We start from the raw sequence: 24,903 nt of genomic DNA on the forward strand, positions 1-24,903 counted from the left end.
ATGGCAAAGTTGGGGCCTGCTTCTTTATTTTTTTTCTTTGTATTACTTGCCTGAAACTTAGACACATCAGCTTTGGAAAAAGCTGAAGCTGAAGCTGGTGCCTGGTGTTTGCTCCTGTTCATCTCCTGAAGCTCACTACAGGTTCTTGGTTCTGGGGCTTTGGGGAAAGTGGTGAACACAAGAGCTAATGGAATTAGCACGGTGGGAGATTCAGTCCAAGCTGCAGTCAAAATGCCAAAAGGTACAGTAAACTCTGCCTTTCACAAGCAGTAATGTGTTTTAGTGGCTCTGAAGCAGAAGCAGTGCTGGAAACCCAACATGCTGTGTTTTGTCCTGCACCTCAGTGAAGATCTGTGTTATGTGGGGAAGGCTGAAGTTATGCTGACCTAAAAAGGAAGAATGGCACTTTGTAGTGCGAATTAGCCTGGGGGGTTATACTGGTGTCTCTACAGATTTGGTCCCAAGATCTCTTTTTCTTGTAGTGCTGTCCAGCTGTTGCACTCCATTTAGCTACTTAACACTGTTATCTTGCCTCCTCTATCTGAGCTAGCTTGTTTGCAACATTTCCCACACATCTTTCTGCAGTCTTTTCTTCTTGGCTAAACAAAATAATTTCTTTCTATCCTTCCCTGTGGGTCAGGCTTCTTGAGTCTCTAATCCTCCTTCCTGCTCTGCTCCGGCCTTCCTCCAGACTGTCTTCACCTCTCTTAAAAGCACTGTGCACGAGTGAGCCTCCCCAGCTCCAAGAAGAACAGGAATGTTACCAACTGAATCTCACATACCACCATCCTGGTAATACGTCGGAGATTGAGCCTCTGCTGCAGCACCAGTACTTTGGTGATCCATATTCCCATGCAGTTCCTTGCTGCCAGCCCTACTTGCCACCCCTTGGTATCTTCTTTGTAAGTGTACATTAAATTTAATCTTCCTTCATCCACAGCTTTGCAGTTGTCTCTATGGAATTTCATCTGGATCGTTTTGGCCCATATCTCCAATTCACTTAGAGCATAAAAACTGATTATTTACTGAAAAACAACCTTAAAGCTATTAGTGAAAACAGAATGGCCTTCTTATCTGTTAAAACACAACTGCTTGTGTATCATACAACTGAGAAGAAATCCTTTTTCCCTTAGCGTATCTCTCCAACAGGCTTCACTGACATTGCTTGTGTGCTTGTGACAACCTTACTTATGCTATCCTTGCCAGCCTAAGAATTACAGATATTAACATTTTAGAATTGCTTTCCCAAGCATAAAAAGATCCACTGCCCACCTGATCTTCCGTATTTGGTTTAATTTTTACACTATACCATAATTTTTTTAGGATGTTCCTAAACCTACTGTCAGGTCAATTAATTTGAAATGAAGTCCTGTATGTGACAAAGCATCATAATTGGTGTTTTGAATTCTTTGCTGGAGGTTTAATAGTTTGTGATGTTGTTACCTTAACAGAAAAATCTGACACTTCAGAAGAAGAAGCTCTAATGTCTGAGCTGAAAATGTTGAAGCCATAAAAGCATTGCGAACCTACTAGGAGCTTGCACTGTGTTGGGTAACTAGCAATTGTGGAAAGGTACCAACTAAAATCATCAAACTAATGAGGAATCCTGTACAGAAGTGTCAAAAATTGGCCATTGACAGCAGTGTTAAAAACATCCAAGTCATAATAAAATATGTATCCTCGGGCTGCTGCTCCCCTCTCTTCCCCAAACAATTTTGTTGTTCTCTCTGGCCTAGAATAAGATAAGGATGACATGAAAGCAAACTTAAGGCCTTGTGTGTGTACAGAAATAAATCCTTTCTAATTGTACTGACATGAAATGATACAAGTCTTTCAGTGAAAGAGGTTTTCCTTGAACAGTGGTAATGGCACTAGTACAGACCACTTCTTTAAGAGAAAAACACCACTTGTGTAAGGTACCTTTGTACCCACATTATTTTGTTCACATAAGAAACCATATTTTAAAAAAGAAAACAAAATCACATTCCTTATCAAACTGAAGTTAGAAATGGAAAAAAATGTCCAAGAGATTGACATGAATGGAAAGAAAATTAAAAGAATAGGAAAAAAAAAAGAGAGAAAGAAATAAGAGGGAGTAGAATAATGAAAAGGAGACAATTTTACAAGGGACTGAGGGTAAAAATAAAATTAAGATGGGCAGAACTGAGAAAAGAAGGGCTAGGAGGAAAGCAACAGGATATTATCATTAATTAGTTACTGTGTTTCTTGTCATATCATTGAAGCAATGTACAAACATAGATAGTTCCTCTCCCAAGAACTCGCAGTCTAGCTGGTTGGCAGTGCACAGGAGTGGGAGGAGAAGATGAGAAGGTCTTAGGATTTTACTCAGGGTTTGTCCATGACATGGATTGTAATACTTGCTAGAGATTTTTATTAAATCAGAAAGAGCAAAGATGTCAGTTAAGTCTTGTTTACCTGGTGTGCATCAATAGCGATACTGTCACGCAAAGACACATGAAGCATAAGAGAAAAGCAGACAACTAGATCATGACTATGTTGAAATTATATAGCAAGTTTCCAGGCAGTAGTTGATACCGCCTTCTGGAGCACCCTCCAAGATGTGATCGTGTAGGCTGGAGAGCTGCAGGGAGTGTGTACTCACTCTAGCAGGGTAGGACAGCAGTGCTTTCTGCCACGTCCAAATCCCTTGTACAAAAACACTTACATTGTTATCCTTCCTCTGAAAAAAATACATTTTTTTCCTAGTGTGCCTTACCTTGCTTGACATTGACCCTTCTGGCAGAAATGTCTGCGACTGAACTTCGTGTTTCTCAGCCAAAAGCACTGATGTCAATATAAGACTTTGCAGGGTGATGTGTGACCACTTTGAGCATTTCTAGGGCCTTTCACTCTGCTGGCTGATAATGATTTGCTTCCAGGCCTGTCTGGCCAGAGAACTGGAATTACTTTTCTTTTCTTTAGAAGGTGACCTGATCAGTTCTCTGCTTGGACACATCCCCTTGTAAGGTCCTTCTCCCCCATAGATCCTGTCAGCAAAAACACTCAAGTCCTAAGTGGCCTTCAGGAAGAAAAGAATATTTCTAGAGCATTAAGCTAATGCAGATAAATGAAAGGGATTAATTTAAGTCAAATGGTGCCAATTCAGACCACTAATTCAATTAGCAGAGTGTTATCTTTTGCTCTGACTATGAGTGGTTTAGATATTTTGGTGCATTTTCATAGCCTTGCTCTCCCCTCCCCCATGCCCTTAGTTTGGGGAAGTCTCTATGTGCTTTCATAGGGATTAACAACCCACCCTGGTCAATGCACCACAGAGAACATTCAGTTACACAGATTTTCCAAATGGACATCCCAGAGGTTGATCAGTGCAGATTATCCATCTGGAAATGGAAGATGATTGAGATGTCTAACACAGATTCATCCTAGGAGAAGGTGAGGACTTATTAGGACTTTAATGGGAAGACTGCTGTACATAGTAGGAGGCATTTACATTTCAAATTACTTCAAGACCAATCTACTTGATATTTGAATACTGTTGCTATGGTGATCTTCTGAACTACTTACAGAGCAAGAGAGAAAAACTTCATTGGACATTGGCAGATATCTTTAAACAGCACAACTTCAACCTTTACCACAATATCCATTTGGATCAAAACTCCAGGTAAAGCATTCAGCAACAGTTTAATAGCTCATGAAGTAACTATCACTTTTGAAGCTCTGTTCTCAGTTCTAATATAAACCGGTATAATTACTGAATTCTTTAAGAGCTGCCTTTATAAACTTCAATAACCAAGGCCTAGGGAGGAACTGAGATTTGATCTTCTTTATGATGAAGTTCTTGCTCGACTGCAAGAGACAAGAAATCTCTTGTTTATGTTTCCAGTTTTGAGAGGACCCGTGTCTGCGCCCAGACTCTTAATAGAAATATCTGATAATGCTTTTCATTGTAAAACAGTTTACATTTAGAGGATTGTGTTATCCACTATATGCAATGTTTGAAAATGTGTCACTCCCTCTCGAAATGGAACTCCACTAACATATGGTGTGAATATGACACTCTGCAAACAGGATGACCTTGGAATCACACAACCAAGTCAAAACATAAATGTGGCTTCTGGATCAAATGGGTTCATGCTGTATTCTGAGGAAGATAAGAGATTAATTGCTGTTATTGTTATTAATTCTACCTATTACTGGCATATACAACAAAGAGTGATGTCTGGTCCTATGGAACATTGCTATGGGAAATATTCTCTTTGGGTATGTTCTGTAAAACAGCAAAAGAACTCTGCTTGTCTTTGTCTTTCGAATTAATGATGTTCTCCAGTATTTTCCGTAGATGTAAATCCCTACCCTGGTATTCAGGTTGATAACAACTTCTACAAATTAATTCAAAATGGATTTAAAATGGACCGACTATATTATGCTACAAAAGATGTGAGTGTATTTTCTGAAAAGTGAACAGCATGGGGATTTAGGTTTACTTGATCATTATTTTTATGACCTTTTATTCATTATACACTGTAGCCTTTTCAAAAACGTTTCAGAAGTTGAGAATATCTTCTTCTGATTCTGAAAAAGGCTGCTTGATCATGTAGGTTTTGTCCTAAAGTAGAAATAATTAACACTAAAGATTATATGTCTTTGAAAGGACTAATTTATTACTCATGTTCAGTTGTGCCTTCCTTTCTCAGGGAACTCTCTAGTTTTCAGATCAAATAAGAATTTTTACATTTTTTTCTTTTTTCAAAAGCGATGTTATACCATATTTATTTTAGATATCAACTATATCATTGGTAAAAATCGTTGGTAAATTTTCTCTTCTTTTTTTTTTTTTTTCTAATTCCTTTACCATCTTATATTTAATTCCAGGAAGCTAGGGATCTTGTTAAGGACAAGAAAAAAAGAACAAGGAAGGAGTATCTGGAGGGAGATGTTGTTCCTGTGCTGTCAGTGCAGAAATGCTTTCCAGACTGCTTCTCAGTATCTATATAACTGTATTACCCTCATGGGTTTTGCCTAGAGGGAGACTCACAGGGGACAAACTGAAAGAGGAGGTGCCAGGGAGCTATGAGACCTGGAGCATTGAGGAAAGGGGATGACTTTGGGCTTTCTGAGCTCTTCTAGCAGACATTTTCAGAAACAACCAAGAGACCTGATGTCTTGATGTGACACTGTAATGTTCTCAGGCTCTCCATGTGGAGACTGCAATGTCGTTAAAGGCGTAGGTCTGTCTGACAGTGCCTGGAAACCCACAAAGGATTGCCATGGGCCATAAATACTGGAGAGTCTATTGACATAAGTTTGCAAAGGACTTCTGCTGATAGGCATTGTATTGGTTGGAACTGTAAAATCTCTAAGGTGGTATTTCAACCTCAGAAAGATTTTTGCAAGGTCAGATTCCATAACGAGATTCACTATGAAAGAGTGACTCCCTACAGTGTTTCTATAAAGAAATTTTACTGTCCACAAGATGAGGGAGCCTACAAGAAGCAGATTTGGTCTCAGACAAGAATTGTCTTCCAACTATTTTCTACACGATATCTGGAAAACAACATCAGCATGCCAGTAAATGCCAGCCAGGGTGAAAACCTGGCCCTACTTTGATTACCAGGCTTTTGCTAGGGGCTCCAGCAAAGCATCATTCTTAATTTGATCCCTTTTCCTCTTTTTTTTCTTTTTGTTTTTCTTAGGTGCAACACACTAATCTGGACTCTTTTTATAAAACGTTCTGGTGCCTCATAATTCCCACCAAACTTCCGCTTTTCTGTGTAGTCATTGTAGACTCCAACAGCTAATATGTTTCTATTTATCACCTGTCTGCTCTTGTAGCTATTACATAATGCAGTCCTGCTGGGCCCTTAACTCTGGGAAAGACCCTCTTTTTCTTGGCTGGTTTTCTCACTTGTCTGTCAGCTGGCTGAGGCAGAAGGAGCAGTAAGTAAACACGGAAAGAATAAAAATGTTTTGTAGCCTCATAGACCACAGAGAGCTTTAGTAGCTGCTGTAGCACATTGGTAAGTTGTGGCCCCAAACTCTGGCTCTTTCAGGAGGAATGGTCTTCTGGTTTTCATTAAAGTGCACCACTATGTTGTGAAACTATTCCGCGTGGGTCTATTTAAGACTTTGGGGAAACTTCTGCAAGAGCACTTGTGCATTGCCATCAGAAGGAATCCAGACATCCCTGATGAGGTTTTATTTCCTGCCACTGTCTGCACTGGGACTCTGAGTAGCTAAAATCTCTCTCCCCCTGCCCACAGAACTCTGCTTTTTTTTTTTTTTTTTTTTTTTTTTTCTGCAGAAGCCAGTGCAGTTGGCCTTGGTAATGCTGATAGCTACCAGATAGGAGGAGTTGAGCCTAGGTCATGTTCCAGGGATCCCAGAGGTGGGGGCACTGTAGGTATGTGCTACCCATGTTGTTAGGGAATGAGGGCCACGTGTTATTCTCAGATGTTACCATCTGCCACATTTTGACTAGAGGGTTAAAAAATAAGAAAGATCTGAGGACCCATATTCTGTCCTTCCTGAACTCACATCTTGTCCTTTCAAAACTATAGGTTCTTTTCTGGTTGTCTGCTCTGGGCTATACACACTATATCCCAGCATACAGTGTCCTTGTTAACCTTTTGGCATGTGGGGATTATAAATTACTCTGGTCTTTGTAGCCTTTAATCTTCTGCAGCCTGTTAGGCTGCCAGAAGCTGTCAACTCTAAAGGATCTTTTCTTCTGTTCTCCCTCCCAACAGACACACAGAGTTTGTGTGCTGGGCAGGGGCTGCATGCACTCCCATCCTTATGACCATGACCAATGTCAATCAACTCTGGTAATACTAAGGAGCTCCTGGTTTGCTTGTGAAATGATGGGCAATTTTGATGATGCATTGTAGTTAAAACAAAATCAGTGTTTGCCAATTCATGTCCTTTCTCAACTCCACTCTTTCTGGCCAGAGAAGAGCCATTTCACTTAGCGAGTTGTCTGGGCTGCCTTTAGAGTCAACAAGAAGTAATGGGCAGGTCTGTGTGTGGTTCTTCAACAGTGTGCAGGGATGTTTCCTTCAAGAGGAGATAGGCTGTACCTTGCAAGTGCTGGCTTCTCAGGAAGAAAAACAGTTCTTCAAGCACAGCATATAATAACAGAAAATACTATTTATTTTCTCTTCCCAATTTGTAGGTTTACCAAAATATGGAGAAAATTGTTTCTGCACACAGTTCCAGTTATAAAAATAAACTACATGTAAGCAGGAATGAGGAATCTCTTCTATCTACAATTTTGCCCTTGAATGAAGACTCTCAGGTTGAACAGTAATCCAGGGTCTGGATTTATCTTGGTATTTTCATAAACTCTGTGTAGCACAAATGTTTTATTTCACCACCAAGAAAAGAAAATGTTATCAGCTGCTGCTGTATCCAGATTTCTTATGGTCCAGTCCATATTATTATGGTCCAGTCTATTATTTTGAGGAGAAACCACGAAACCACCATTTCTTGAGCTCAGCAAATGCATCCATTGATGAACAAAAGCAGTTATCTTTTTGGTGTGTCTTTACAACTGAAATTTCTTATTTCTAGTTTTATGTAAAATAGATTCTATTTATGTAAATTGATTCTAATCAATGTATTGAATTTATACTGTTCCTGCCAAACTGCAAGAAAAAAACTTGAATAGCTATGGTGTTTTAATCACCATGTACAAGCATGGACTATGTAGCTAAAGAAAAATGGTGTTATTTTCAGAAGTGCTACACAAGTCTTGATCTCCAGATGCCAGTGAATGCTGGAAATAACTCTATTTAAGTAGCTAATTCTAGATGCACAAGTTTTAAAATATCAGCCTTGTTTCTCAAGGTTTGACAAATGTGAGTGTGCATAATCATCTTATCCTGAACATCTCAGTTCCTGTAAAGTGCCTGATAAATGTCCAGTTCAGGTGAGTTGATTTCATCTAGCTTTAAGTACTTGGGTGGCTCTTGTCACCCGGGCTCTATTCTATAGTCACTGATAAGAGTTAGACACTTTCAGGGAGTGATTCCTTCTATCTAAAAATCCAAAAAATGCAGGAGGAATGATATTTGAAGATGACATTCTACCTCTTTGATCTGGAAAATTCAGATGACTGGCTCTGACTGGAAGCCTCACTTCCACTGAGTTACAGCTAATTCTATCCTTTGGGCTTTGCATGTTTTAATGTCAAATACAAATTTTTAATTTTAAAGAAATTATCCTCAATAATAACTTAGGTATGTAACATCATCACTCCCAACTCCTAGAAGTCTCAGTCACTACAATGAGATGACAGTATGCCTCCCTAACTTTCTCTTAGACTCCCATGACAATCATCAGAGGCTTGACAATTTTTAATTTAGATAAAAAGACCCATTTTCCTGAAGATTTTGGGGGAATTTATAAATACAGCTTTCATAATGACTAACAGGATACATTTGTATCCCATTGAATCAAGATGAGAATATACCGGTTAACGGTTTTCTTTTCTATTACATGTTACCAAATGCTAACCATGATTAGGACTTCCAGTGGCAACTGTAATAATAATTATTGTTTGTATGGAATATACTATCACGTAAATTAAACTACTCTTTAGTAACATTGTCTGAATAATTAATGTTTAAAATAATTAATATTTTAAAACAGCGATTATGAATTGTGTATTTTGGTTAACATTGTTGAATCATCAATAAATCATTGCTTTTTATTAGACATAAATTGCTAAAGAATAATTTGCAAATATAAAAATAGAAATAGTACTTTAACACTGCATTTTCTGAAAAGTATATATGAACTTTTAACATATTCCTATAACACTATTTCAAAAGGTTCAGCAAAGAGATCTTTCTGTTTAGTATTGTTAGCACAGTGCCTGCAGCAGCTGAAAAGAGAGAGTTGAGTGTTTCGTGCAGACATAAGTTTTCAGCTGTTCTAGCCTTCAGAGCTAGAGAATCTCAGTGCTGAACTGTTTGCACCCAAGTTTAAGTTGGCCCTGGAAGCTAAGCAGATGAGAGCTTGACTCACACCTCAGTGGAGGAACAGAGGGCTTCCAAGACAAGCCAAGGAGTTGTGTCAAATGTTTTTCCACAAGATTAAAAAAAAAAGAAAAAAAGAAAAAAAGAAAAAAAATAGAGTGGGCAGAGGTCGTTTGACCCCACCATCACTACAGAACTGAGACTCAGGAATAACAAATAGAGAACTTCAAAGCCTGACACATACCACTCATGATGCACATGCTAAAAAAAAAAAAAAAAAAAAAAAAAAAAAAAAGGCAACTTAGGCAAGACCAATGAAGAAGTGCAAAGAGGAGAAAGAACCTCCTGTTCTGCCTGGACACGCAGAGGGTTGTGTGTCTGCTTCTCCATTAAGCAGAGATGGGGGGAACAAAGCTACAGGAGGCACAGTGGGAAATAATATCTTCTAGGAGTACATTCCCTTCCCGGGCCACTTCAAACACAACTTAGCAAAGCATTAGACCATTAACGATGTTTTTGCAGAGCCATAGCATGCATTGCTTAAGGAATGGCTTTGCGATTCTTGCAGGAAAATGGCCATGTTTCTCTCATTAAGATTCAGAGCAGCTTCCCTGGAGAAAGTGTTAAATCCCACCTGTAGTCAATGGAAAGAGGTGAGCTTGCCTGAAGACCTCCAACTGAGATGCTATTAGCCTAAGCTAGACACATTAAGTCAAACAGAGACTAATAAAGATTCAGATTCATTAAGCAAAAATAGCAGAAATAGAAAGGATTCAGCTGCAGTTAACAGCTGTAAAAAAGGTTAACTAAAACTGCTAAATCAATAAAGGCAGCACACTTACAGGGAAGGGGAAGGGGGAAGGGGAAAGAGAAGGGAAGGGAGAGGAAAGAGGAAAGGGGAAAAAAAAGAAAGAAGGAAGAAAAAATAAAAATAATTTACAAGCTAAATTAAAAGACAAGATGCCTTTAGGAATTATCCCTACCTGTGACTTGCTAAGAGAAAATACCCAATGGCCCTTTCCAAGTTTACCAGACTTTTAAATACCTCTATGAGAAAGTGTATGTAGCATCAGAATGGAAGTTTTCCTCATCCCAAAATATTTAAAATACATCCTAAAATTCTGAGCTGCAGTTTTCCCGGATTCTCCCGGCAGACGGGCGAGGCCGAAGCACACCTGCGAGCCCCGGAGCCCGTGGGACAGCCGCCGCCCGCGGCGGTGTGGAGCGCGCCGGCCCCCGTGGCCGTGGCCGTGGCCGTGGCCGCGGCCCTGGCGCTCCCCGCGGCCGTGCCGCCGCCGTGCCGGCACTAGGGGGAGCTCCGCGACCGCCGAGCGGGGCGCGCAGCCCGCAGCCCCCGCCGACGCGCCGCCCCGTCCCGCAGTGGCAGCCGCGGCGGCTCGGAGGCCTGCTGCGGACTTCTGGAGGACGCCTGGACGTCCCACTGCCGAGGGCAGCAACGAAGCGCTGCTTGCTGCCCTCAGCCAGGGGCTGGGGTCTCAATGCTCCTGTGTTTCCCCTTCCCCATCAGGAGTGACTGAGATAACCAAAGCTCAGCCTTCTTTCCCTCCTGAGAGCTGCGTCTGGGTCCTACAAGTTGGCTATTTGGCCACACTCGTATGGAGCTCAGCTTCCCCTTACTCCCACCAAAGAAGCTGGTGATGGAGAGCAAACAAGGCACCAAACAAGGCTCAACAAAAGATCCAGGTCCAGGATCCAGGTCTCTGGATCAGATCTAAAAGAAACCTGAGGGAGCAAGGCTGGAGGTTATGGTGCCTGACTTCAGCATGTCTTGTAATTATGGGGAATCCAGGGACACAACACTGAAATTCAGGATCCTCATAGCACTAATAGGATGAATCAGACACCAGTGCAAACTAACTAGCTGACCAGGCAGACCCTTTTCTCGTGCTGCCCATGTATCACTGAAAGCACACACTAAAATCCAGAAGATGCGTCTCTTCTCAGCCCAAGGGGATCTGGATGTGCTCCTCTGATGCAAGTGCAACTGTCAGGTTCAGGGTACCTGGAGTGGACTCTTTGATGTCCCTCTAGGAGAAGTTGAGACTGAACATGTGTTGAACCAGAAGGGAATAGAAGAAGTGACTGTCACGTATAAGGATTAGTGGTGGCTTTCAGTCCAGAGGTTCATGGAGGGATCTGTGAAAGATGATTTAAAAATCCAAGGTCTTATTTGCTGCAGAGTACAGATTTGCTTATTTGCTGTACATCTGTACAGAAACGATAGCTTTGAAGAGGCCACACTTCTGCCTGGAAATATTTTAGAGATGTGGAAATCAAAGCAGGATGAAAACTGGATTAAGTCATCATTCTCTTGGAGCTGGACACACATGATTTCGGCTCCTTCTCACAGATGCTGAGTTAGAGCATCTCACTCGCCAGGATCCTCTCTTCCAAAGTGAATACACTGCTATGCTGGTGAGTCACTCTCTCCTTCCCTCCCTTCCTTCTCCCACTCTCTTCCCCTCTATCTCCATGGCTAATTCATTAGGCCATGCAAAGTAAAATAGCTTAAAAAGAAGCACTAAAAGTCCCACCCAGACCCACCCAGACCTTTGCTTAGCATCCACAAATCACTTCAGAAAGAGGTGGAAACTGAGCCCAACTGCTCACCCTCAGTGAGTGTCCTGACTACTGAGCTGTTAAATGATGGGGAAGGAAGCCTTTCCAGCCAAGTTTTGAGATCTGATCTGATACATGCTTTCTGAGATGTTTCCTGAATCCAATCTTCTGGAGGAGCTAGAAGGAGAGATGCTTGTACCCAAGATTCTGTCTTACAGATCATATCACATTAAGATTTAGAGGTATTGGACATGTGCCTAAAAAATGGTGTTTAGGTACATGGGAATTTTTTTCTAATAAAAATGAAGGTGCCTTGGGATGTTGGAGATGGTCTGTATTGGCTCACAGCTGAACAGGGATTTTAAGACCTGTGTTCTGGAGTGGGTTACTCACTGTAGCAATAAGGTGGTGCTTCTGCAGCCAGCTCCACAAAGGCACATCAGATGGACGAGAACTCCATTCATTTATATGGTGCCAAACAGGGATGTAAACCTAAGCTCCTGACTGTGACCCACTCCTACTGAGTGCTGCCTAGACCCAGAGGTGTTCCTAAGCTTTGTCACTTACCTGTAGCTGTCCATATGTGCCCCAAAGTACCTGTTCTGGAAAGATAAGTCATCTGTGCCCCACGGCTTTGCTGAATTTCAAGCTGTTGTAAATAGTCTAAGTCCCTGCAGAAATCCTAACAGCACAGACAGGACTACAGCTAAGTGCTGCTCGATATTTTTGTAATAAACTTTCGTCTGAATCACTTACCTTCAGTAAGTGGGTACATGGGTGCTTTGCAGCCTAAATAAATGTGACCCACAATTCCTGAGACACCCAAAGCCCCAGGCCATGGTGTATCATCAACACACCACTCCTCACTCTCCTTTTCAATATTGACCACTGAGAAACACAGCCTGGGCGTCCTGTGGGCCTGGGAGAAAGGCCAAGAGAGAAACAAATCCTAACAGAATCTCATACTTGAATGAAGTAGGACAAGACTAGGGAATTAGTTCATGTTCTCAGGCTTGTCTTCACTTTTATTCCATGTAATGTAATGTAAAACACAAATTCTGTCCAGGGGCTTGTTTCTGAAAGTCTGAAACTCCTTCCCCGGTCAATGCCCTGGTCACTAGAGTCAAATTAGGCAAGTGTTTGCCTCTTCTCTCTCCAGCCCAATGACTCCTGCATTCCTGCATGCACAAGGGTACCCCCTCCTCCCTAGGGGTTGGTGGCAGTCTTCCTTGCACCATGTCCTAGTCTAGTAAACAGACCACTCCCTAGGGACATGGTTACCCTCCAGCTGAAGAAAGCCCAGAATTTACTTCTAAGAGGGCTAGAGGCTTCAGACCACAGAGAGCTTCCCCCATTTTTCTCATAGAAAAATAAGTAGTTAAATGACGTGGACCAAAATGTCATTCAGAAAAGCCTCTAGAGTCACTGTGCCAAAGGAATCAGACTGGAGGTAGCCTGGGCCTGGGCACACAGGGTCTAAGGAATTAAACTAAACACAGTCAAACTCCTTTTTTAGATATTGAGACTGTGACCTGTTTGAACTACCCTCTGCTGAGAGCCAAGGCTGAGCCAGGATAGTTCAGCCCATGAAGTGAGCAGCCAGAGGAGGGCAGTGTGGGCCAAAGCTATGAACCTGGCCCTGAGATCTGGGCCCAGCCCTACCTTTAACTCTTTCGAGGGCATCCTGAACCATTTTTGGCCACAGTTTTCCAGACCAGGAAGATGAGATGAGACTCTACTTACGCCCCAGGGGCCACGAGAAAACTGCTGGAATCAAACAGCAGTTGGTGGTGAGCAGCCAGACATCGGTCTCTCCTTGGAGGGAAGTGGAGTTTTTGGTTTGGTTTTGGTTTGGAGATAACAGCAAGAAGAGTTTTCTCCTGCCTTCTTAAAGCCCTAGAATAAATAGAGGCTGTTTTCAGGAAAAGACAACAGGATGATGGCATGAAAAAGTGCAGTCCCAAGAAGGATATTTTGGGAAATGTTGACCCAGGGGAACCCCTCTGACATCCCACAACAACACTCTGTATGGGATCCTTAGCCTGCTCCCCATCAAGCCAAGGAAGGACTCTGAAGTCAGCTTTCCTGGACTCCTGTACCGCCGAGGAGGACTTGGTGCTTCTTATTCGTGAAACATCACAGACTTGCAAGGTTGTGTGCAATTTCCACCTTTCTAACCTTCAGCCCCACAGACATTCTGCACAGGCAATAGTCACTTTATGCTGGCTGTACTGGTTTGCTAGCTTGAGCCCACTGTGAAGCATGGACTGAGCAAGGTGTCATGGGGAAGACACTGCATAGCTTCTTGCCATCCCAAATCTTGGGGAAAAATGAAACAGTAGTACTAGTGTTGTCAAGAGGTGTAGGAAGACATGGTCATGGACATGCATCACTTCTCTGTGAAGGTTGCATTTCAAAGCCAGGAGATGTAGGAAATGAATCAGTTAGGAAGACAATGAGGACATCAGCCTTTAAACTGCCCCTAAGTTGGGTGGGTGGGTGGGACACTGGCTGGGGGGCTTGCTCGTGGTGATGGTGTGGAAATCATTCTGCAGCTGGAATTTGGTGTTTTTCTTGGGGAAGGAGTCAACACAAACATTAGCAACATCATCCTGTCAGGTGAGCTGGGGCTTGTGGTTCCCCCAGGAGCAGCATCGCTCTGGGCGAGGGACGGGGCAGCTCGGTGGCTGCCTGCAGGATTCAGTGTTCCCAGGCAGGACCCGCTTTCTCTTCCTGTAAAGCTGAATGCGTGCAGGTGAAAAGCACCGCGCTCCTACCAAACCCTGCCTCGCGGGGAGCCCCGAGGGGGCTGGGCTCCGCGCAGGGGGGAGATAACAGCCACCCTGCGTGCTCTGAGGAGTGTCCGTGCAGGGGTGGGTGTCCTGGGGGGGGGGGGGGGGGGACGGGACAGAGAGGCGATAAGAGCGGAGCCCTGCACTCCCTGCGACCAAACTCCCGCTGCCCGACGGCAGCCCCCGCCTTCGCCGGCAGCGGGCCCGCCGCTGCCTCCGCACGCCGCCGACAGGGCTGGCCGCGCCGGCGGGGCCGCGCCGACGGGGCCGCGCCGCGGGCGCCCGCTGCAGGGTGACTCAGGGCTCCCGTGAGCGGAGCAGCCGCGGCCTTCCCGGGCGGGACAGCCCGGCAGAGGCCGGGCACAGGCGCCTTGCTCCCGGGCTCCTCCGCCCGGCCGGCCGCTCCCTCGGGGCCGTGGGGGCATTTCCTCCGTCAGCGCCCGTCCGGGCGGCTGAGCCTTGCGCCGGGGGCGAGGAGGGGCAGCAGTGCTGCTCTCCGCTCCCTGCTAGGAATTGGGGGGGGGGGGGAGAATATTTTAGGTTTTGGTCTTGGTTTGTTTGTTTGTTTGATTGTTTGTTTTTCCAGTGTCCAGAAGGCAGAAGCAGATGCTGTCTGGGTAAAAGCGGATCTCCCGTGCTCCTGAGTGGGGCAGGATGAGGGGTGCGTTCGCCTTGCTATGCATTTTACTTGTGTCCCCTCCCATCAACCTAAACCCAGCCGACTTTCCTTTCCGTTTACACTCTAAAAAAGTGGCTCAGAGGCAAAGACTGGATTTCACCAACCAGAAGCTAATGCCCCAAAGGGGCTCCAGTAGCAGTGATCCGTACACCAGCGGTTCCAAGGGAGTAGAGCAACGCCCAGGCCGTGTAAACAGGCTCAGGGAGTGAGACTGGATCAGCCTTCGTCCCCCCCCACCCCCCCTACTAGGACGAACGGAGCATTTCTCAGACAGGGGCTTAAGTACAAGAGCTGAGCGATAGGGGAAAATCCCAGGTGTCCTATCGCTGAACGAGACCTCTAGCAAATATTTTGACTTTTTCCCCTTCTGCTCCTCTTCCCCCCAACACATTTTCTTTATGTCCTTGATTCCTGGTGGGGAACCGGGGCGATCCAAGCTCAGGCTCTACAGCACCTGTCCGAAGCGGCTGCGGGGCTGCTTCCTGCCGGGACGGGCAGAGGGAATAGCCCGCGGCGGGACCCGGCGCCGGGAGCTGCGGCCCTCAGTGCGACCGGGGCTTACACCGCGGAGGGGCCCGAGCCTGGCACAACATGCCATTCCCCCCCCCCCCCCCCCCCCCCCCCGTCTCTGTTTCGTCCCCAGCAACGCGAATCCGCTCAGGAGCAAGCGTTTAGCATCTAACCCGCTCCTAGAGGCATGTGCTTAAACAAGCCGAATATCAACCCCACGATAAAAGTATTGGGTTATTCTGCAACGTAATCTACATCAAAGCCTCGGGGGCTGCCGGCTTGAAAAGATCCAAGATGTTTTCTAAGTCCTTATCATGTCTGTGCTTAGGGGGAGTCATAAATTCCACAGGTCGGACTAACTAACACACGATTCCTCTTTCCCTTCTCTCTCCTTGGCCACCAAAGGGCTTTCAAACGGGCATTTTTTTTAACCTTGCAAACAAAGCTCCCGGTTCCGCGTCGTTAAGGAAGGGGGAAAGGGAGGATCTCTTCCCTCCTCCGAGCTCCAAAGGGGGGGGGGGGGGAATCTTTAAAAAAATGAAAACAATCGGAAATGAAAAAAATAGTGAATCCACCTCCCTGAGAGGGTCCAGTCGTCCAGGGAAAGCAGCCCGAGGAAAGCGATCTTCGGGGCTGCGCGGCTCTCTCCCTTTCCTGAGGCTTATGGGGGGTATCTTTGGACGGGGGTCCCCGGAATCTGCTGGGAGAAAGGCGGCTGCTGCTCTCCTCGGTATCCCGCAGTCCGCTTGCAGCTCCCGGGGCTAGAGGCAATGATGAGCCCGAGGTCTCTATTTCATACGGGGCACCTCCTGCCCAGCTCCCCCGAGGCCCCGGGAGCGGGCAGCTCTGTCTGCGGCTCCCCCCTGCCCCCGGTACTTCGCACCGGTCATAGGGCTCCACCCGAGGGCAGGCAGATCCCCTCGGAAATAATCGATTATTTTAGCTCAAGAACTAACTCTAGGGCTGAAGGGTGGAAGGCGGGGAGCCCCCAGTGAAAACCCTGGGCGCCCTCTCGAAGATCCGGCCCTGCAGGGAGCGCAGAGAGCCCGGCTCGACTCTCACTCGCTTTCCTGGGCGACCGCCCCTCGTCCCGGCTGCCTGAGCGCTGCCGTAACCGAAGACACCGGGTGAGGGGTTTGCAGTGACTGCAGAGGTAGCCCACATCTCCCTGGGGCCAGATCCTTGGGTGAAAAAGCAGTCCGGTGAAAATACTTGAATTAGCATTAATACATACATATATATATATATATATATATTTCCCTGCAAGCAGCCGTCCCGATTTGGCACTTGTCAGCTCCGTACGTGTCGGGTCGCTTTTCTCCACTCAGGATCTAACGAAATAGAAATGGGGAAGGAAAGCAGAGAGCGAGATTTGAGGCCCTCGCCTGCACTCCGCCGTCAGGATGCGGGCTGGCCTTGCCCGGCCCGGCTCGGTCCGGAGTGGGACTGGTAGGGCGCTGCCTGTTGTGCCCGGGACGTGCAGCCGCGCCGGGGCTCCCCGACGGGACGCGCTCCGCTGCTGGGGCTGCGGGTCTGGGGCCGGAGCCGGCGGAAACTCCCGAGATGGAGCTGGTGAAGGAGCAGGCGGGTAGGCTAAGGACGGCTCAAGAAACCCCCACCGCCGCGGCTTCTCGCCTCGGTCGTGTGCCAAACATCCTCCGCCGCTGCCGGAACCGCGGGGAGGAAAGGGGGAAACCCGGCTGAGAAAGAAGCGGCTCGAGACCCTTCCCCAAACTCCTCTTTTGGAGGAGACGCAGGCACCGATGGCAGCAGGGAGGAGGGACGGGGGGGAACAATCCTGCCCCAGGCGAAAGGAGATGAAGCCCACGGAGCGCCCAGCCGCACGGGGAAGGATGGAGAGCGATCGCCCGGCTCGCGGAGGTGCTGCGGGACACGGAGGGCAGGGAGACAGCGGAGGAGGGAAGGGAACAGGGAGCAAAAGACCCCTCAGGCTGTTCCTGAGGTCGATACCTCGTCCCTCAGCTTTCAGAAAGGATCCAAGGGCCTGGAGAGTGCGCCGCGTCCTGCCCAGGCCAGCTTGACCCCCACCCCCCACCCCGTGGGCTCTCCTCGACGGCTCGGGGCTGCGGGCTAGGGCAGGCTCGGCCCCGCGGCAGCCTGCTCGGGCTGTGCGGGACTGGGGAGCTCTTATTTTAACAAGCAGGGTCGGAAGGCAGAGCGTCCCCGTTCCGTCCCGGTCCCGCGGGCAGCTCGTTGCGCCGAGCGAGGAGCGAGGCACCTCCGCGTGGGGCCGGGCGAGGTGCGCCCCTTCGCCGCGCGTCCCGGGGGGAGGCGGCCGGCAAGACCCGGTGTCCGAGCCTGTCCCTGCCCTCCGAGCTCAGGGGACGGCGGGGATTCCTCTCCAGCAGGCAAAGGCGGAGCAGGGACCGGGCGAGCGGAGCGGTGCGCACCGGGCGCTCCCCCGCGCAGGCCACGGGCTGCGGTGCCGCCTCGGAGCCTTGCCCAGCTCCTCTGCAGAAGCCCCGCGGCTTTGATCCGCTCCGTGCTAGATCTCCTGCTGCCCATAGGATCCTTGCCCGTGTCCCCTCTCCGGGCTCCGTCACCTCCTGCCCCACCGCCCTCGTCCCCCGTGCTCCGACGCCACCAGCTCGGGTCGCATCCCCGCAGCGCTGCCATCTGCCTGCCGGGGGTTCACTGGTGGAGCCCATTCCCCGCGGCCACCATGTGCCTCAGGCACCGGCCCGAGCTGCTCTGGCGTTTGGCTGGGTTTCGGTGCGTTTTCATACAACGTACTCAGAGTTTTGTCATTTTAATGGCCCCTTCTTCCGTTTATGGCTTCATCAAATTCACATATGCGTAGATCGGCTTTGTCGGTGCTTATCAGGAGAGGCGATTACACTGAAGGAACACAGCATTTCTTTTCCAAACCTACATTTCAGCCACTGGCAGGCAGAATGCTGGGGGTCTCAAGCCCCACTCCCTCTCCCTGTTCTCCCTCCTGCAGGGGGTCGGTAAGGGTTGTTCGTGGAAATCCGCAGCAGAGAGAGAAATCATCTCCGGAGAAAGTAGCTGTCAGGCATTTCCCCCGTATGTGTTGTTATTTCGTCGATACTGTAGAATCAGAACCACGGCCGTGAGCGAAAGACTATGAACGATATGTGACTCTGTGAACACTTATTTATTGTGCATGGATTAAATTCACTATATATATTATATACATATACTCATATATATGTTTTTGTGTGTATGTGTGTATATATATATATCATACTCGCCAGCGATACGATAAATACAATAAATCTGTACAGACTCTGTCTGGCGAGCGTATCACATTTCTAATATCCGGGCAAAGGCTACACCAGATCGGAGACTTGGGCTCCGACGGGGCTGCTCCGTGGTATTCCCCTCGGGAGGAGTGCTCCCTGCTTCCTTAGTGAGCCCACAGAGTCACTGGCAAAGGACTCTCCCAGGTCCTTTTGGGAGTCAGGTCGCGAAATGTTGCTGAATTATTCCCACTCACATTTAAAAAAAAGAAATCTATGAAGCATTCCCACGCTCCGCACCAAAGGGACCCGTCGGGGCAGCCCTGGGAAGGCGGGAGGTAAGACGGAGATTTTAAAGTAGGAGACCTGCAGCTGCAGAGCTGAAAGTCGCCCTCAAACCTCCCAGTGAAAATGACTTCGCGAGTATTTTTTTTTTCCTGCAGAACAGTCGCCGGTAGGAGAGGAAAAATACCCTTAGGGCGGAGAGAACTCGAGCTCTGCAGGGAAGCAGAGGGGCCGCGGGCCTCACAGGACCGGGCACTGCGCGGGGCTCCGTGGGGCGAGCCCGGCGGGGAAGGCCGCTGCTGCGTGGCTCCGGCGAAACGTGGTGGGAAAACGGGGGGACGTTCCCACCGTCATCCACTTTTCTCTGCGGGCGAAACGTTTCGTTGCTGTGTCAGAGTAAAGACATGCAAATATGCAAGCGTTTTCTTGAATTGTCCCCGGTCGGGGTGAAAAGTTAAGGCATAAAAGCGACGGAGGGAGATGAGAGGGGGTCGCTTCTTCAAAGAGGGCTCGCTGGGCCGGGGAAGCCGTCTGCCCCTCGCCCGGGAGCCGCTCTCCAAGGACAGGATTTCGAGTGGGTTTCCACGGGGGGAAAAAAAAAAGGGCTATGTCGGGAGGAGCAGGTCGCCGCTTTCCCCGGGGGCTCGGCGAGCTCCGCTTGCCTTTGGCCTCCCTTCCTCCCCCCGGCGGGGCCGGGCGGAGGGGGAAGCGCTTCCGCGGGTGCCCCAGCTCCGCCGGCTCCGGTGTCCCCGGCGCATCCGGCACCGGGACGGGGCCAGGAGGCCCCCGTGAGGCTCCTTCTGCGGCCGAAAGATGCTCCGGCCTCGCTCGAGCCGGGCGGGCGCCGTTTCAGGCGAAGGCGCGCGTCGAGGCTGCCGGGGCCGCCTGGGGCGCAAAGGACGTCCCTAGCCTTCGTCCTCGCCCAGCACCGGGACCAGGCTGGGGCGGGTGGGAGGGAGGGCAGCGACTAGCCTCGAAGCCCTGCTGGCACGAATGAGCGAAATTAAGCTGTTCCCTTGGAAAGGGTGGGTTTCTCCTCTTACCTCGCTTCCATCGCCCGTAACCGACTGGGAGCGGGAGGGAGAGCGTTAGAAGGGGAAGTAGGCCGTCGCGGTGAGGTTTGTTGCTTCAAACGACCACGACAAAATCGCTTTGTGGATTTTTAATCAAAACTCCCTCCTCCTCCGCCCCCCCCAACCCTAAGCACGGAGAAGAGCTGGTTAAAGTGCTGCCTGCAGATCGCCCGTGATACACGGCTCCCATATTCCCACCCTCGCCCTTAGATCTCCCTCTCTGTCTTTTGCAAGTCTCTTGATTTCATCCTTTGAACCTGTGATTGGAGGTTAAAGTGCGCCAGGTTGCAATGGAAGGAGGAAGCTCTTAAACAATAAAGGCTTGAATATTTAGCTGTGATCAGGTCGCTGCCCTCTCCTTATCTTTTTAAATGCAAATCTTCTTTTAGGGGTAGTAGCTATATACCCAGCGCCTCTCCACGTCACCTGCCTTTGGTGTGTCGGGGCCATTACTAATAGAGCCTTGTAAACAATCGTTAATCATGTAAGCGCTGCCGGCCATTGGGTTCGGACCGGGAGCGGGCGCGGGAGCGAGGCAGCGCTCCCGCGGCGAGGCAGCGCGGGCCGCGGCCCCTCCGCCTGCCCCCTCCCCGCCCCGGGCAGCCCGTCCCGTCCGCAGGCACCAGGCGCGCAGCTCCGAGAGCCCCGAGCAGTATGTGGAGAGCTGCCGCCGGGGCTCCGCCATCATGTACGTGAGCTACCTCCTGGACAAGGACGGGCCCATGTACCCCAGCCCCGTGCGCCACTCGGGGGGGCTCAACCTGGCGGCGCAGAACTTCGTGGGCGCCCCGCAGTACGCGGACTACGGCGGATACCATGTGAACCTCGACAGCGCCCAGTCCCCCGGGCCGGCCTGGCCGGCGCCCTACGGCGCGCCGCTCCGAGACGACTGGGGCGCCTACGGCCAAGGGGCGCCGGCGGCCGCCGCCAGCGCCGTGCACGGCCTCAACGGCGGCTCCCCCGCCACCGCCATGGCCTACAGCTCCGCCGACTACCACCACCACCCGCACGCCCACCACCACGCCGGCCCCGCGCCCCACTGCTCCGCCGGCGTCATGCAGCCCCTCAACGCCGCCGCCGCCGCCCCCGAGCCGCTCTCCCCCGGCGGCCAGCGGCGCGGGATCTGCGAGTGGATGAGGAAGCCGGCGCAGCCGCCGCTCAGCAGCCAGGGTAAGCGCGGCCGGGCCGGGAGCGAGGGGCCGCGCCCGCGGCCGGGCTGGCCCGGCCCGCCGCTGCGCACCCCGCGGCCAGCTCCGCCGGGGCGCCGCGCCGCGCGGGTGGGTGGTGTCGGGGCCCCCGCGGGGCGCCGCCGCTTAGGGCGGCGGCCGAGGGCTTGCCCGCCCTGGATTTGCTTGTGGTGGACCCGTCTGCTGGTGCCTTCGAAAAGTGGGTCGGAAAAAAAAAAAAAAAAAAAAGAAAAAAAAGAAAAAAAAAGAAAAACACCCCGAAACAAACCAGCTTAAGAGACGATTTTCGCGAGTCCCGGTGGTATTTCACTGCTGGCTATTGCTGGAAAAGAGCGAAGGCTTCTGGGCTGAGTTGACAGCAGATCCGCGCTGCGTGCTCCACAAGCGGGGTACGACACTGCCGAGCCGGGGGTCCTGTGCCAGGCGGGCTGGGGCAGGAGCAGGGGCAGGGGCAGGACTGGCTGTCCTCGGGGAGCCGCCAGCCGCGCCGAGCCCCGCGGGCAGCGCCTGGCCCCGCAGGGGAGGTAGGACGCCGGCGGAGGCCGTGCGCCCTGTCGGGGAAGAGAGGACCCGCGGCTGCGCTTTCGTGGAGTGGTCGAAGCAGGGCAGAACTGCCTGGGATCCCGGGGAAATGCTCGCTCTTCCTCTCTCTGCTTCGCTCGTCCACTTATAGCCACTTAAAAGATTTTTATAACCAATTATAGTCATATAAATCATCGGCCGGTGTCGCTTAGCATTTGTTTCTGAGTCACTGGGCGCCTCCGCTTTATTAACGTCTCTGCGCGGCCGGGCCGCGGTTTATATTTCCCCCCCGTATACGATGCCCGCCGTACCCCACGCGCACCGTGCGCTGCCCGCCGCGGCCCCACGCACGCGGGCCGCGCGTCGCCCGTCGCAGCCCCACGCAGACGGTGCGGCGCCCGCGGCGGCCCCACGCGGGCGGTGCGGCGCCCGCCGCTGCCGCCCGCCGCGGGCCGTGAGGTGCCCACCGCAGCCCACGCGGGCCGTGGGGCCGTGGGGCCGTGGGGCGGCGCGGAGGCGTGCCCGCGCGGCTGCCGGCGGCGGCAGGCCCGGCCGGGCCGGGGCCGGCGGCGCGCTCCCTTGTGATGTTAATACCCCGCAGACCAGCCGGGCTCTCTTTTATATTTTCCCCGGCATCTGCGGCGCGGAGATGCGTGCCCGGCTTTGATATACACCTTCCCCTGCTATTGTCTCCTTTCCTTTTTTTCTTCTCCCCCGCCTTTGCATTTATTTATTTATTTATTTATTAGTGACCAAAAAAAAAAAAAAAAGCGACTTCCGCAGTAAATAATGACTTCTGACATTCCTCTTCCATCCGCTGTCTCCGCGGAGCGCGGCGGCGCGGGAGCCCCGGGCGACCCCGGGACGGCGGCGGAGCCGGGGCTCTGCCGGACCCCTCTCCCTTCCTACAGCGGCCTGTGGCGTTCCCACAGTTTGGGCTTGTACTGAGGTGGTTGGTGCCTTGTCTCCATTCAAATGCTGCCTTTGGAGCCAGTGTTTATGTTAATGTGCAGCGCTGGGGGGATGAAAGCGCCTGCCGCCATTTGTTCAGTAGTGGTAATTCAAACAGAATGTGGCTGTCATTAAGGCTTTGAGAAGGGTTTTTTCTTTGATAAGATCTCCTTGTCCTGCATTGTTTGGGACTGTGTTCCCTATTCAGTGGCTCTGGGGAGTTTGCTCTGATCAGGCTTGTATCTTTACAGGGTGCTTTTGTTGTGGTTTGCAGAGAGTTTACCTGAACAAAGTCAGCCTGGTAGCCATTAAGCACCTAGGGGGCAGAAACTCCCCACTCCTCAGATCTCTCTGATGAACGAGAGAGCCGGGGATATAACCAGTTAAACAAGAAACAATCAGAAGAAGGTCAGTTGATGCAGCAATGCATACTCGACGGGCATTCGCTTGCATTCGGCTTCGTATTTATCTTTTTGTTTTATTTATTTATTTATTTGGGTTTTTTTTTGAGAGTGTTGCTATTGCATGTCGCCCGTCCGGGGACACCGAAAAGGTGCTCTGGGGTCTGCCCCGGCCCCGTCGGGGCTGGAGCCGGAGCTGGGCTGAGACGAGACCCCGCGGGCCCAGAGAGGCCCCCGCCAGCTGCTCCCGGTTTTCAGCATCGAGGTTCTTGGTTCTCGTTGAGAGACGAATCCCCCGTCAAATCCGCCATGCCCAAAGCAGGGCTTTTCTTCTTTTCTTTACCCTCCCCTTACCTTCTTTTTGTAGATGTTTGTCCTTGGTAGGGAAGGCAAAGCAAAAACGAGCAACAAAAAACGCGCAAAATAAAGGTGTCCTAAGCAAAATAAATGGAAGTGCTGTGGAGGACGGGGTTGGCAGCCCGCTCTTGTCTTGTGATTACAAATGACATTCCTGCAGTTTTTGCAATATTTCCCCAAGGTCTGAGGAACTGTTTAACTGCTACTCTCCACTCTGTTTGCTGTTCTCAATAAAGCCCTGTGCAGGGAGAGGCGAGCAGGAAGACGAGGTGGCCTGATCCTGCTCGCCCCGCACCCTGCATCGGCGAAAAGCTACCATGGAGAGGGCTGCTCGGGCGAGGGCAGAAACGCGGTCAATCCGTTTGGTTTTGTGTTTGCTTTTCTAACCCTGCCTTTCTTCTCCACAGTTAAAACCAGGACGAAAGACAAGTACCGCGTGGTGTACACGGACCACCAGCGGCTGGAGCTGGAGAAGGAGTTTCACTACAGCCGCTACATCACCATCAGGAGGAAAGCGGAGCTGGCCTCCAACCTGGGGCTGTCGGAGAGGCAGGTCTGTCCCTCGAGCGGGGCTCCCGGCGCCGGCCACGTGCTGCCGGGCTCCGCGGAGGGGCGCGGAGGGGCGGCCGCGCTCCCCGGCCGGGCGCACCCTCGGGGGGCAGAGGGGCGCTTTGCAGGAGCGGGGTAGCGAGGGGAATCCCTTCCCGGCCCCAAAGGGGAGGGAAGGCGTTTGTGGGGCAGCCCCCGAAACCCGGCTCTCCCTTCCGGCAGGTGAAAATCTGGTTCCAGAACCGGCGGGCCAAGGAGAGGAAGATCAACAAGAAGAAGCTGCAGCAGGCGCAGCCCGGCGGGGCGCCCGGCGCGGAGCCGCTCAGCCCCGGCGGCGCGCTGCAGGGCCCCGCGGCGGGGGCGGCCGCCGCGCTGGGCCCCGCCGCCCCGCAGTGACAGCGGCCGCGGCCGCAGCCGCAGCGCAGGGGACTGCTGGAGGGCGCCGGCCGCCGCGCCGCGGGGCCGCGCCGGGGGCCTCGCTGGCGCGGCGGGAGCCGAGACCCCCGCCTATGCACTACGAGGCCCCGCGGGGCCGGCCGCGGCCTTGTGTACAGAGTGTACAGTGTCTGTGTCTCGTCGTCCGGGGGAAGCGTGGCCGTGGCTTTATTATTATTATTATTATTATGTTTATTTTGTTCCGTTCCGTTTCGTTATTATTATTTTTTTTTACCCTGGAGTTTGCTAGATAACAGGGGAACGCGGGCACTGCCTGTCAGTGCCCCCCCGATGAATCTCAGGGATTGGTCCGAAAGGTCTTAGAAATGTTGTTGAGCTAACAATGAATTTTAATAGGAAAAAAAATTAAAGCACATTTTTTATTTTATTTTATTTTA

At 50.5% G+C, this 24,903-nt stretch overlaps 2 protein-coding genes across 2 annotated transcripts in view; both read left to right on the forward strand.

Annotated features, from left to right (window-relative positions):
• FLT3 (fms related receptor tyrosine kinase 3) overlaps positions 1–7,288 on the forward strand; it is a 29,496-nt gene extending 22,208 nt beyond the window's left edge. The window contains 10 exon segments of the mRNA XM_062583251.1: positions 142–241; positions 1,452–1,503; positions 1,505–1,564; positions 3,491–3,645; positions 4,004–4,149; positions 4,185–4,242; positions 4,322–4,439; positions 5,815–5,849; positions 5,852–5,919; positions 7,154–7,288. Of these exon segments, the coding sequence (XP_062439235.1) occupies positions 142–241; positions 1,452–1,503; positions 1,505–1,564; positions 3,491–3,645; positions 4,004–4,149; positions 4,185–4,242; positions 4,322–4,439; positions 5,815–5,849; positions 5,852–5,919; positions 7,154–7,288 (927 nt within the window).
• Positions 7,289–20,789: 13,501 nt separating this feature from the next.
• CDX2 (caudal type homeobox 2) lies at positions 20,790–24,466 on the forward strand. The gene is made up of 3 exons (XM_062576995.1): positions 20,790–21,273; positions 23,929–24,074; positions 24,293–24,466. Exons 1-3 carry the CDS (start codon positions 20,790–20,792, stop codon positions 24,464–24,466), a joined length of 804 nt encoding a protein of 267 aa, XP_062432979.1.
• The last annotated feature ends 437 nt before the right edge of the window (positions 24,467–24,903 follow it).

The sequence above is a fragment of the Rhea pennata genome, chromosome 1 (assembly GCF_028389875.1).
Source record: "Rhea pennata isolate bPtePen1 chromosome 1, bPtePen1.pri, whole genome shotgun sequence".
Classification (NCBI taxonomy): Eukaryota; Metazoa; Chordata; class Aves; order Rheiformes; family Rheidae; genus Rhea; species Rhea pennata.

Coding starts and splice junctions, on each gene's coding strand:
- CDX2 (XM_062576995.1), top strand. CDS start 20,790: ATGTACGTGAGCTACCTCCTGGACAAGGACGGGCCCATGTACCCCAGC. Junction 21,274..23,928: donor GCCGCCGCTCAGCAGCCAGG/GTAAGCGCGGCC, acceptor TCTTCTCCACAG/TTAAAACCAGGACGAAAGAC. Junction 24,075..24,292: donor TGGGGCTGTCGGAGAGGCAG/GTCTGTCCCTCG, acceptor CCCTTCCGGCAG/GTGAAAATCTGGTTCCAGAA.